This window comes from Styela clava, chromosome 13 (genome assembly GCF_964204865.1).
Source record: "Styela clava chromosome 13, kaStyClav1.hap1.2, whole genome shotgun sequence".
Lineage (NCBI taxonomy): Eukaryota > Metazoa > Chordata > Ascidiacea > Stolidobranchia > Styelidae > Styela > Styela clava.
In genome coordinates, this window is record NC_135262.1 from 10,194,544 (window position 1) to 10,207,675 (window position 13,132).

A 13,132-nucleotide genomic window follows, 5' to 3' on the forward strand; every position below is an offset into this window, starting at 1 on the left:
CCCACCCTTAATGTACCGCATTAATTAGGCAAGTACAGAATTCAATTCCGATTGTTACAGCAATATCTTAGACAGGCGATGGATGCCATTCCTCAGTCGTTCGTAATTTGAGAATTTATCAACTTTATATAGACGGTGCAATGTAACTCGATATCAACTTTATTTCGGAATGTTGTTATCCATACCTGATTGAGTCACATAGAAAACCTAAACGTTTGAAATTACACTCGACGAATACTGGTTTCACTCTTAAAGTAAACTCATATATCCATTTTAAATGAAAAGAAATTGTAAATGTGTTTTATACATAGGTAAGACATAAAACACATAAAAAATGAGATATTTTCATCCGGACCGATCGTGGTTATCAGTTATACTAATATATCAATACGATTAGGAGTATATTTTTGTACCAGGATTAAATAAATGTCAGCACACAGAGTCTCTATTATCAGCTGACCGCAGAATAACTAAATATAAAATGTAGCTGAAATTAACTATATTTACTTTGGATAGTATTCACCTCAATGTAATTATCAGTCGTAGTCATATGAGAGACAGAAAAAGTCTAGTCACTCGCTGCTTCGAACAATCAGCCTCGGGGCATTGAGTTAAAGAAATAAGCTCATTTGGATGCGACAACCTTCGGTATGCTTTTAATTTATGTTCGTTAGTTTCATTTTGATATAACCTTCAGGCACAATTACAGTGTTTTGTAGTTTTGCTGTTGTCAGACAAATAACTGAACGAATAGGCTAGTGGTTTATAGTGAAAGAAAACACAAAATGCTTATGAGGATACAGAACTGTTTTACGGTAAGTCAAGAGTAACTTATTTGTGTAGTGGTCAGTTATAACTGGGCTCATTTTCAGACACGAAATGGACCTATGGATCATTTTGTTGTTGCTCGAATTCCGAATGGAACACCAAATAAATTAAAAGCCGTTAAGTGTATCTGTAGTCAATTAAAATCAAGTTGCTATATTAGGTCACACGCATGAATTTCTTTAAAATCACTTACTAGCTTATGAATTTAGTTGAACCAAAACTTCTAATTTCAACAACAAATTTTGTCCCAATTTAAAAATTTAATGTGAATATAAAGTTTGAAATCGCTTTGCGATTAATTTAATGGTACATACGTTGACTGCCTTCACATTGTTAACAAATTTTCAATTAGGAACGGAAACTTAGCATCGTTTCTTTGTGAAAACGGAGAGGTAATTAAAAGCGCAAAGCGCATTAATGTAATAATTATAATGCGTGGCAAATCTCAGTGTACACGACTAATATCTATATAATTTCTAGGACTTTCATTCGTAAAGTAATTCACAATAACGACTTTACAATAATAATTTGAGTCTTCAAAAATACGTGCAAAATCGAGGCCATCCATGGGGTATCTGACAAAGCTGGTCACCTGAGTTGACCACAAGAGAAATGGGTTATTGAAATTTCAAAATTTTATGATAGCGAAACTAGAGGTAAACGTTAATCCAATTCAAACTATTTATAAGTTTACTTTAGTCAACGATATCACTGGATATAATGTCAAACACCGGTCAGTTGTCTATTTCAAATTGTTTAAGAGTAGAGCATTAAAATCATGACACGGCAATAATATTTTAGTCCGGAAACCTTATTTTTTTCCCGGAGGCGTTGTTTATACTATTATGTACCGTTGACAATATTTACAGGCGTGTCGTATAATATTATTATTGTGTATTAATAAGATTGAATCTTGAATAAATAATAAAAACGAAGCCAAGCTTAATCTTCACCACGAAACTACCGCACGATTGACATCTCGTATCATACTCATTCACAATTTGGCGATTTTTTTTCAAATGTTCTTCTCTTGAGCTCCAGCAAAATCTTGGTCGAAAAGAAAGTACTGATTTGTCTGAAGGCATCATGTTTTTAAAAGAAATAGCATTTCTTCCTGTAGACGTAATAGCCTTCTTATTAACTTTAGCGGATTAGCTTAAGTATGCTGCAGTCAAAAATTAGCTCCGGATTAAATCGCCACACTCGTTACTTCACTGAAAGTATGTCAACATATATTGGCCTTCGGTTGGCATCTGTGATTGCACCGTCGCGTATAAGTGACTGGTTTCTGAATGCTTTGTTGAAAGAAGGTGTAAAATATCTAGTGCGAATGAAATTTAAACACATGAAGTTAACATAGAGCATTTTTCCACAGATTGTCGTGGCTGTTCTGTCTTGCATTACATTCACATTCGGATCACGGAGAAATCAGTCACCAGCATCATGTACGACAACGGGTGTTGAAACCGACTGCAGAGAGAAGCACTTGATGGAAGTACCAGCAAGTATGATTGAATAGTTTTCTGCATTGTAAGAGTCCGTTTAGAATATTTTGAGGAATGAATGTGTCTAGTTTGTGAGAAAAAGCCAAAATCAGCCAAGTATTTGAATAGTAAAAGGAAGAAAAGAAAATTATTCAGAACAATTTACTTTAAAAACTTGACGAATATCCTATTTTAATCAAAGAATTATGAAAAGTGCCAATAATGGAAGCATCTAAATCAAACTGGAGTCCTTGAACAAGTTACGAAGTTAATAGTTAGCAATCGCAAGTTTGTTTCAGAGCAATCCATCCTCGGATCTGTTCCTATGTCAAATTAAATTTAAACCAACATTTTTTATTCATTTTTCAGCAATTTCACATTCTACCCAGAAATTGTACATGGATGGAAACCCGTTGAAAATTTTGAAATCAAACAGTTTCAATCTACTTCCAAGTTTACTTAATTTATCACTGATAAATTGCCATCTGTCGACGCTGGATCCCAAAAGTTTCGTGTGAGTTATTTTGTTTTGGAATAATGATAATAAAATGCAAAACGAAGCGAACTCGGAATCCCTTCACGTACCAAAAAATTAGATAGTTCTTCATTCCATGTATAGACATAAAAATTAAACAATCAACTATCCTAAATTCATCCGGACATTTGTTAGAAAACGTAAGTTATAGTAAAATAACGACAGACGGACGAGCATATATGGTTGCAATGAAAAGTTTTATCCAGTCATTTTCCAAGCTTAATGAGCATTTTTTCAAAATGAAACAGGATCTATTCCCATGTCCATATTTTTATTTCCAGCTACAAAATTTGATTGATTGAGTGTGCAGAAAATCTTCTAATAGGATGCATCTTTGTTATATTTACAACACTTATCTGTTTTGATGATAATAATAATATATATGTATAATAAAATTCATTATTGTTCGATTATTTAACAGAGGATTGACGAATCTTACTATTTTAAATCTGAGCAACAACAGCATTAAATCATTCCCGGATTTACTATTTGGAGCAGATTTAAAAAATTTGCAATACCTCTACCTCAAATTCAATTCCATTTCACGAATTTCACAGAATGCATTAGATCATCTGGTAAAGTTAAAAGTAAGTCTTGTTTTGCCAATCTCTCAATATTTTCGAAATAACGAAAAAATATTCAACAAAGAGTACAATTTTGAAACATTCTTGTAATGCCTGAAAAGGTAAAAATAAATTACAACTATGTAAAGATAAAATGTGGTTTCAAACGAAACAAAACAAAGTAAAAAGTAACAATTTTGAAATTGTTACATCGCAGTACAAAAACTGACAGACTGACACAAACTGAGCTAATTCCAGTGACAAATAGACAAACTGGGGCACGTCACCCTCCCTGATAAGCAAGTGGTAGATAGAATATTTGATTTGTTCTGTGGTAAAAAAAAATTGCAGTGAAAATTGCAAAATTAAATAATTTTTATGTAATATCAAAGATATTCGCTATGAACAAAGTTGCAATCGAAGTTTGAAAAAATGCCTGGTGATTTAACGAGATTTTTTGTACCATACAAAAGATTAATTAATGAAGAAGAGTTCTAGATTTGAAAATGTGTGCTCAATGTACTGCCACAAATCTACTAGTATACATGACGATAAAGAAGTAATTTTATTAGTGTATATGAGGTTGGAAAATAAACACATTATTGTTTTTTCAGGAACTTCATCTAGAACACAATAAACTCACTGCAATTCACCAGCATTCTTTCACCAAGTTGGCACATATAAAATGGTTATCTATCGATGTAAGTTTAGTGCCTTGTTCTTGCTTTATCTTATTAACCTAACAACATTTGAAGTATTAAATTTTAATAACAAGACAAAATACAAAAACGAGCCCATGAATCTCTTGGACTATATATATGTTTAACAAAAATACTATTCATGAGAAATTGATTTTTCAAAATGTTCCGCTAATAATAATACTATGATTTTCATTCAAAAGACAAAATAGGATAAAATCATTTGGGTTTTCAACTTTCTGATAATCGGGCTTCGCTGTATTCACGAATATCAATTATCGCTATATCCAGCGTTTGAAACAAAAGTTTTCTGCGCGGTTGTAAGATTGCCTAATGTAGCAACGATTACGAGTCTAGTTATTTGATTTCAAATGATTTTTCACTGATTGCACAACTTCATTCCTTTAGCATAATAGTCTGGTCACTGCATACGCATCGTGGTTCACTCCAATCACAAAAACACTCACACATTTATCACTCGGACACAATCCTTGGGTATGTGACTCAAAAATGTGCGGATACAAAAACTGGACATCTGCAGCACACAAGAAGTTTAGTGGAGCGGTTGACATAACTTGCAGGTAAAAATGGTTACATTATTGTTGTATATAGACTAGTGACCGCATTTGATTGAAAATAAATTTTTAAGTGATGCTAAAATTATATTTAAAATATTCACGAAATTCCAATATCCAATTAAATAAAGGCTCTCAACTAGTCATGCCTATGCGTCTTATATCATAAAAAAAACATGGACATGGACAACAATGAAACCCCCAATAAAAACCATGCAACAACGCTCTGATAACTAATTGTCTGAAAGATTTATATACCTTTATTTCAGCAAAACAAACACATCATTGAAAAACATTCATTCAAAGACTCTTTGTGCTACAAATAAAATTATAGTGATTGCATCGAACGCGCCAAAAATGCCTGTCAAGACAGTCGGATTAGGTGAGTATAACAATATATAACAAAACTAGATCCAAATTTACACGAAGTTCGCGCACCGGTAAGGGCTTAGCTAGGCACCAAGTTTGTTGAAAAGATCGGAGGATGAGGGAGATTAAATAACGTGTTCTCACGAGTCGTAAAATGAAAGGTAATTAGAATAAAAAGGAAATTTCAAGCGTAATATTAGTAAGTATAATCAAAAGATAACGTTTTTCATATCTATCTTGGGCGAAAGAAAAGCCGATATTCATATGACGGGTTTCATCATCTCGTCCGGTTGTTGAGTAGGGTAGGTATATATATATATAGTTATGAGATTAGCTGACCTGTGCTCCCAATATATATACAAAAACTAAATCCCATTGCTCCTCAGAGTCAGGAGTCAAGATCATCTCACTATTAGTTAAACCTGATCATCGCCAATATTATACCCAAACTAGATCGCTTTGTTTGAAAACGATTTTGTATTATTTTTCCTCCACTTTCCAGCTGCAACTATTTCGCTTGAGTGCCCGGATAAACTCTCAACGTCGTGGAAATATTCGTCTAAATCAAAGAATGGTTCGTTTGTTCCAATCAAGCAAGACGAGAAAATAAAAATAGCTCCTGGAGTGCTTACTATAACCGGTATGTTTCTATATGTCATTCTTACTATGAACATAGGTACAATGTATTTTGAAATTTAAAGCATTTTATGAACCTGTATAACACACAGTATATGATAAACTTGCTTGAATCATGAATATATATATCAGGAGAATCGTTCCATCATAGTGTAAATTCATGATATATATAATATATATCGGTGTGGCTTGAATAAAGCAATGTCTGATCAAGTGAAGTTCATTTGCATCTATATGCCTCAGATACAGGATTACTTTTGTGTAGCTTTGGTATCAATACTGCATTCGTCAATGCCAAAAGTCTTAATGGAATATGCTTCAATAAATTTAGTAGCCTACATGGCAGTGTGGCATAGATATAGTTTTTAAATATATTTTCTCCGTGAGCACGGAGAATTATTATAGATCAATCAGATCACAACGTAAAAGTGTCTCTGCTAATAAGATTTCTGACTTTTTTGTTTCTAGAATTAAATTGGTGTCAGATGGTGTTGGAGTAGATTAGACTCCATTATTAACCATCAGTGTTCATTCAATTTATACGATATTTACACTTATTATTAATTCAGGTACAGCAAAGCACGACGGAGGTACATATTGTTGTCTCGACACAGTAGGCGACGATCTCCAACATACTCCATCTGGCTCACCTCACAGCACACCACATTGCTTCTCGCTTAAAATCAAATCACAGTCGTTCACAAAACCCGCATCTCCCTCTAGTGGCGGTGGTAGTGGTGGAGCATCAGCGGCAGTTATCATTATCATTATTGTAATCCTGGTCTTGGTTGTAGGTGTCTGGTATTTCCGACGTAAAAGAAGAAATTATGGATTGCTAAGTGATGAGGTTGGAGCTTAATGGCAGTTTAGCATTCTTCTTTAGATTTTTAACAAAATGTTTTTTTGACGAACAGTTTATATATACACAAATAGTATTCGCTTCCCAGTGAATATGTTTAGATACATCTAGCCATAAACTACCTATATGATATAATTATGTATGACCTTAGCGGGATAAATTTTAATTGAGTTGATACAAGTTTTTTGAGATTTCTCAATTCAATAGTACATCATCGTTGCTAATCATTTTTGTGCTGTGTTTTTGAATATTTGTATAAAGTATTTGTAACGGCAGATGTAATACTTTGATCTCTGCTTTGAAGTCATTCTGCTTTAACGAACTCTTTATTCATACATTTGCTCGCTCAATGATAACATATGCTTTCATTGTTGGCCAATTTAACAGAGTGTTTTTCAACCGAGTTATGACGACCCAGTTTCACAAGAATCGTCCCATATATCAGTTCACAATGGGGGAACAGGAGATACAACAATGATGGGAGAAGCCTACGTTTGAAAATTCGGATACCTTTTATTATTTTATGCAATGTTATGTATACCAACAATAATCACTTCATTATTGTAAATCAAAATTTTTATTGTTGATATCAAATTGACGCTTAAATAGAACTGGAGTCAAGGCAAAGTAAGAAAAAAGTTTGCGAACAAGGTATTATCATGCTAAAAATTAATGTTCTATATGTGCCAAATGATGTTTACGCTTGTGGATCTATTGTCTGTTCTTTTTCACTTTCTATTTACAATAGTACCTTCCATTTAAAAAAAGACATTTTATGCTTTCAGTTTTGGTACATTATGCTGCTCAGTAAATATTTCTTTTTATTATTATTCAATGTATGAGCGTATTTGAAAGAAAATCTTTCTCTTTTCACTTTTTTCTCTCCTCTTGATATAAATATACAATAGCATAATCAAAATCGCCAAGGCGTGTGTTTGTTCGATGTTACAATAGCGATTTCGAATGATTTTAAACAACTTTTTGTGGGAGGAGGGGAGGGGGATAGAACTCTAGGAGTAGCATCAATAAAATAAAATGAAAAATATGAATCGGTATCGGTAGATGTCCTTGAGCCCCGACCTTGCTGAAAATATCGGCGGACAAGCGCGCCGAAATAAGCTGTTCTCGCTGTGAAAAGAACAACAATAGCAAGAATTTGTCAGAACTATCTATAGGTGTACAATTGCTAATAGCAAGTGACAATAATTGCGTAATTTTGACTTGGTCGATACACAGAGCTGGAGCCTTATTAGTTATTACTCGCAGTCAGAAAATAATGATGAGACAGAAGAGTACATTTTAGTAAAGTACGCCTTTCCCGCCTTTTCGAATTGAAGGTTCGACGTTGCTTACTCAATTGATTACACCATTGGTAATGACAGTGGCGGCGCGTCAATATGGCCAACCAGGGCAATGCCCCGGTTTTTTTTTCGGTATAATAAAAAATATTCGAAAAATACCTCAATATCGGTTGCACAGACTGTCTACACAAGCCATATTCTCCCGACATAGTTCATTTTTCGCTCGCAAAGCCTTCGCCGAACGTCGACGGGGCGACGCCGATTTTGCCCCGGTAGCTCATTGTATATCGTATTCTCTCTTTTATCTTCCACTCGCCGCGTTTGTCTCGTTTGTTTTCTGTTTCTTTTACTAAATCATCGGGGCCGATCGGGGCTAGCCCCGAAATTATGACGACACAATGCCGACGTTTCTTACAACAACGTGTTGACATATTCACGCATTCCTTCTCGTTCGTTGGTTGCTTGAAGAGTTGACAGTTTCCTCGCCTTCGCTTTTGTCGCTTGTTTCGCTATTTGAATCAGTTAGAGACCTTTAGTCCATTTGCTTTCGATTTTCCACATTCCTTTTGAGCTCCTCACTTCTTTCCGGCTTCGCATTTCTTAGTCTTAGACCTCCTAATGAATAAGGTTGATGCACTACCTCGCACTCCGTTTTTGCAGCTGCCGCTGGAACAAAAATTAGATGTACAACGTCTTTGGCCTTATCACCCAAAAAATTGTTCACTGAAACAATCCCATGACGGAGGAAAGCGTCGGCGTACATTCTGCGCAGAAACTTAGTATAAAAAACACGAATGGTTGTGTTACAGCGAGGACAAAAATGCACTTTTTTGTTTTTATTTCCTACTTTTTGCTACCGCCCGTGACTCACGTTGGTGTAAATTTGGTTTTAGAGATCTTAAACATCTTTCCGAGCGTGCCACGGATCATCAATCTTCTATGGAGCATCTGGACAATGCAGTAAAATACCGAACATTCGGAAATGTTAATATTGCAGCACAGTTGGATGAAGGACGCGCGGTTTCTATTCGTTGGCACAACCAAAACGTCGAGAAAAACCGCCATGTTCTCGGTCGATTGATAGATGTTTTGAAGTTCATTGGTTGTTACGAGCTGTCCCTCCGTGGGCACGATGAACGGGCTGGCTCTTTTAATAGAGGGGTATTTTTGGATATGGTGGAATACACCGCATCCCTAGATACAGTATTGAGAGATCATCTTGATGCCGCAACTGTTTCGAAAGGGACATCTAAGGATATCCAAAATGATTTGCTCGACTCAATGTATAAAATTTATTTACAACATTTGGCTCTGGAAATTGAGAATTGCCAGTTCCTTTCGATTCAGTCTGACGAGACAACTGACATCACGTGCGTTTCCCAACTGGCTGTGATTTTTCGGTTTGTGAAAGATGGTAAACCTACCGAGAGATTTCACAGCTTTGTACCAATCGTTGATCGCACGGCTTGCAGGATATCGGCTGTACTGAAAGAAGTGTTACAGTATTACAACGCGAAGTCAAAATTGATAGCTCAAACTTATGACGGAGCGGCAGTCATGAGTGGGTCGAAACATGGTGTTCAAGTTCATATAAAAGAAGATTTTCCTCATGCGCATTTTTTACATTGTTATGCACACCAATTTAACCTCGTTATTAAAAATATGTGTCTTGATACCCCTCTCGTCCGTATATTTTTTGCAAATGTTTCGGGATTTTCTTCATTTTTTTCCGTTTCGCCGAAGCGCTCTGACCTCCTTCGCCAGATATGTAGCCGCCGTCTCCCAGCTTGTGCACCAACACGTTGGAACTTCCAATCACGCGTGGTGCGGGGCGTGTCCGAAATTAGGACTGAGCTCATTGAGTGTTTCAATGGCATTCAGAGCTCTCCGGTTTGGAACGAACGCTCTGTGAGGGAGGCGGCAGGTCTAAAGCGTCTGCTAGAAGATGGTGAGTTTTCATTTTTTCTCGCTTTTTTCTCCACAATATTTTATCACGTGGATGTATTATACGGCGCATTGCAGTCAAAGCTAATGAATGGAGCGTCTGTGCAGTCGTATATTTCAGACTTCTGCGATGCTGTATCTCGTATCCGGGAAACAATAAAATACGACGACACATGGAGTGCTTCTTCACGCCGCGGGCAAACAACGCAGCGTTTGATTTTGTCTGCAAAGGAATGCTGTGACATTTTGGTGAATCAAATAGGCGATCGTCTGCGCACTGAACACCTTGCCGCGTTCTCTTTGATGAACCCCAAAAATTTTTCAAAATTTGCACGTCAATTTCCCATCCATTTCCATGATAAACGTGGATAAATTGGAAAATGAATTGCGATGTATATACACCAATCAAACTTTTTTGAACATCACATCAACTTGCGCGCTCATGGGTTCCTCATAGATAACACTCTAGTGTAACTACCTTTGCGGCGTCTGCAAAATTTCTGGACATCATTTCGACGACGCCTATTTCTTCCGCCGACGCAGAGCGAACATTCAGCACGCTGAAGCGTATTAAAACGTATCTCAGAAACACATTGAAGCAAGATAGATTAAATTCCTTGGCTGTTTTATCCATTCACAGAGACGTTATTTCTGGGATGCATGACTTTAATCAGCGCGTTATTGAGCATTTTGCTTCCAAGAAACCGCGGCGTGTTGCATATATGTTCAAGCAGTAGAAGTCTAGCAGCATATATATCTATGAGTGAGCGACGCATGTCCTTATCTTCATTAACTTTCCTTTCTTCATAGTAACGTTTTAAACCTTATTTTAGGTTTTGTCTGCTTTCCCGAAGTTTCTGTTAATATGTCATTGTATTTATCTGGGTAAATATTGCCTTTCCTTTTGCGATGTCTATATTTATTAATCCCTTGACTTGGACCGGTTTTAAAGACACTTTCTTATCGTTAAAAATTGTCGCTTTTGCCGATTGGTTGTTACCGATGGAATGGTTTTTATACTCATAAAATGATGGGAGAACTTACAGCGCTCATCCTGTCCCCGTAGATGGGAGTGACTTGGTCCCGCAGTAGCTTGCCCCGGTTGTCAAAATGACCACGCGCCGCCACTGGGTAATGATGTTAGCATGGGTTGTGCATTCTGGGTTTTTAACCTGTGCTGCTAATCTAGTTAACTCCGACACTTTAACCACTCGAGTATGCCATCGGGCACATATGGAAGACGAAAGATTGCAATTGAAACACATGTATATACTAGAAATTAAGACTTTGAGAGAAATAGCTTGAACTCTCTCGCCGCTCGTTAGTCCATATGGGCTTCTCAACGCTATTAAGTCTAGCACATGGTAACCTACTGTTAATATCGCTCTTAGCTGTTTATTGACGTAATGCCCTGATATGAGAGAAGCGATAAAACCTTCCAGCCGTGACGCAAAGTGCGAATCGTATAAATAGCGTGGATTTCAAAATCGCCTGTCAGACGTCTTCAGCTCAGACAGAAAATACTCCTTTATAACGACTTATTATTGTTTTAGCATGTATTTTCAGTCATACTAACTATCCCTGATCATTCCTGGCGTTGTGTTGTTTTGATAAATATGATTTCGACTGCTGCATAGTTGGCAGAGGTATGAAGATTTTTTGTATGTAAAAAAAACGTAAAATTAATGGTAATTTTAACGCGTAAATGCGCGTATGGGATTGTTTACGTCGTTCTACGCGCATTTCCGTCGAAAAAATTTAATTTTTTTGCATTGGGGGTGGTCTGTGCAGTAATAATAAGAGCTGTGACGTCATCAGTATCGGTAATTTGACCTTGAACTTGACAATACTGTAAATACAATTGTGAATTTCAGAGTAATAACCATTTATGCTATAATAGTCGTTTCGGTATTGTTATGTTAGGAAAAACTTGACGAAAACGTTGAAGAAAAAATTAATTAATTAGGAATTAATTATTAACCCTCTACTGTACACAGAATATCTCAAAGTCCAATTTTTTTTTTAGAAATTTTTTAAATTTTTTTGCAAAAATTTTTTTTCGAGGAGTGTGTTTTAAAGATATATTGCTGAATAGAACTCTAGCAGACGCTTTTAAAAAGCCATGATTGAAGCTTAAGGGCTTAATGGTTGACAAAAAAATAAGTTTAAAAATACCCATAAAATGGTCAGGGATTGGAGCGGTCGGAAGGTTTTAAAGAGAGTTTTAACAAGTGGCTATTCATTTTTCACATCCGACAACCACTTATCCGTCTTGTTCCTGGTCCAAATGAAGTTTGGAGTAGGAACTGAGTAGGCTACTCATTTGCAATGCAGAACATGCGTATTTATCCTGGGAGTAGGCTATGGACTAATTTGCAAGGAAGAAGCTAATCAGTCAAAATATAAGATAGATAATTTATTTATCGCTAAGGCACAAAACAAAAATGACTACGCACAAGATAAAATCATATGAAGAAAATTGAGCGCGAAGATATCACAAATCTGCTCGGTGGCGTGGCGCAACGTGCTCAGTGCTGAGAATGCGGTCGACACAGGGGTACCTCTAGTGGTGGGATTCATATTTTTTGTCAGTCGGTTCCATCACAAAAGTCATATTTTCCAATCGGTTCTGTTACAAACAGAACATTGACAGTAACCAGTAAAGCTAACCGGTACGTTGATCTCATAAAATTTCGTGAGACGGTTCTATAGAACCGGTGCGAACCGGCTGAATCCCACCACTGGGTACCTCTAATAATATAATGTGGGATGAGTATAACTTTCACTGTGCAATTATAAAATAGATAAACTAGACAATTTTTATACCAAACCTTGTGCGTCACACATTAAACGAAAAGATAAAGTTGCTGGATAATTGTAGTTTATTTAAAGTATCTTGACAAAATTTATCAAATAGTTCCTCTGTAATTTAGATTCATATATATATATAATTAGTAATGCTGTAAAATCAATTTTATATTGTTGTGCTTGACGTTGCTGCTAAATTCTCATTCCAATGCTTGTTCCATAAACTTACTATCGAATTTATGTATATCTCCATCCAATCAAATTAAAAATGAGCAAAAAAATTTTTAATATTGTTATGCGTATAATATCTCTAGACTTGCCCAACATCCTCTTTTTCCGTGTATTTATTGTTGGTGGTATTGCTTGATTCAATTCATCCCATATACCAAACTTCTATCCACAATTTTAAATTCAACGAATTTGAAAATTTATTTGGTTGATTCTTCTATCTCGTTTCTGATCAGATTATTTCTGTATATAATGTATATAGTTTATATATATATGCTGAGAGTTCATATTGTAACAGAACCCG

General features: G+C 35.9%; 1 protein-coding gene across 1 annotated transcript; it reads left to right on the plus strand.

Annotated features, from left to right (window-relative positions):
• Positions 1-622: 622 nt before the first annotated feature.
• Positions 623-7,473, plus strand: LOC120332955 (uncharacterized). Its single transcript, XM_039400302.2, has 10 exons — positions 623-815; positions 2,204-2,333; positions 2,682-2,826; positions 3,269-3,434; positions 4,025-4,111; positions 4,517-4,689; positions 4,953-5,065; positions 5,555-5,692; positions 6,258-6,535; positions 6,935-7,473. The coding sequence occupies exons 1-10, from the start codon at positions 786-788 to the stop codon at positions 7,043-7,045; spliced, it is 1,371 nt and encodes a 456-aa protein (XP_039256236.2). The 5' UTR covers positions 623-785; the 3' UTR covers positions 7,046-7,473.
• Positions 7,474-13,132: the final 5,659 nt, after the last annotated feature.

Excerpts from the sequence above, each read along its gene's own strand:
- LOC120332955 (XM_039400302.2), top strand. The coding sequence starts at position 786 with ATGCTTATGAGGATACAGAACTGTTTTACG. Across the intron at positions 2,334-2,681 it reads CTTGATGGAAGTACCAGCAA|CAATTTCACATTCTACCCAG; the intron begins GTATGATTGAAT and ends TTCATTTTTCAG. Across the intron at positions 6,536-6,934 it reads ATGGATTGCTAAGTGATGAG|AGTGTTTTTCAACCGAGTTA; the intron begins GTTGGAGCTTAA and ends CCAATTTAACAG.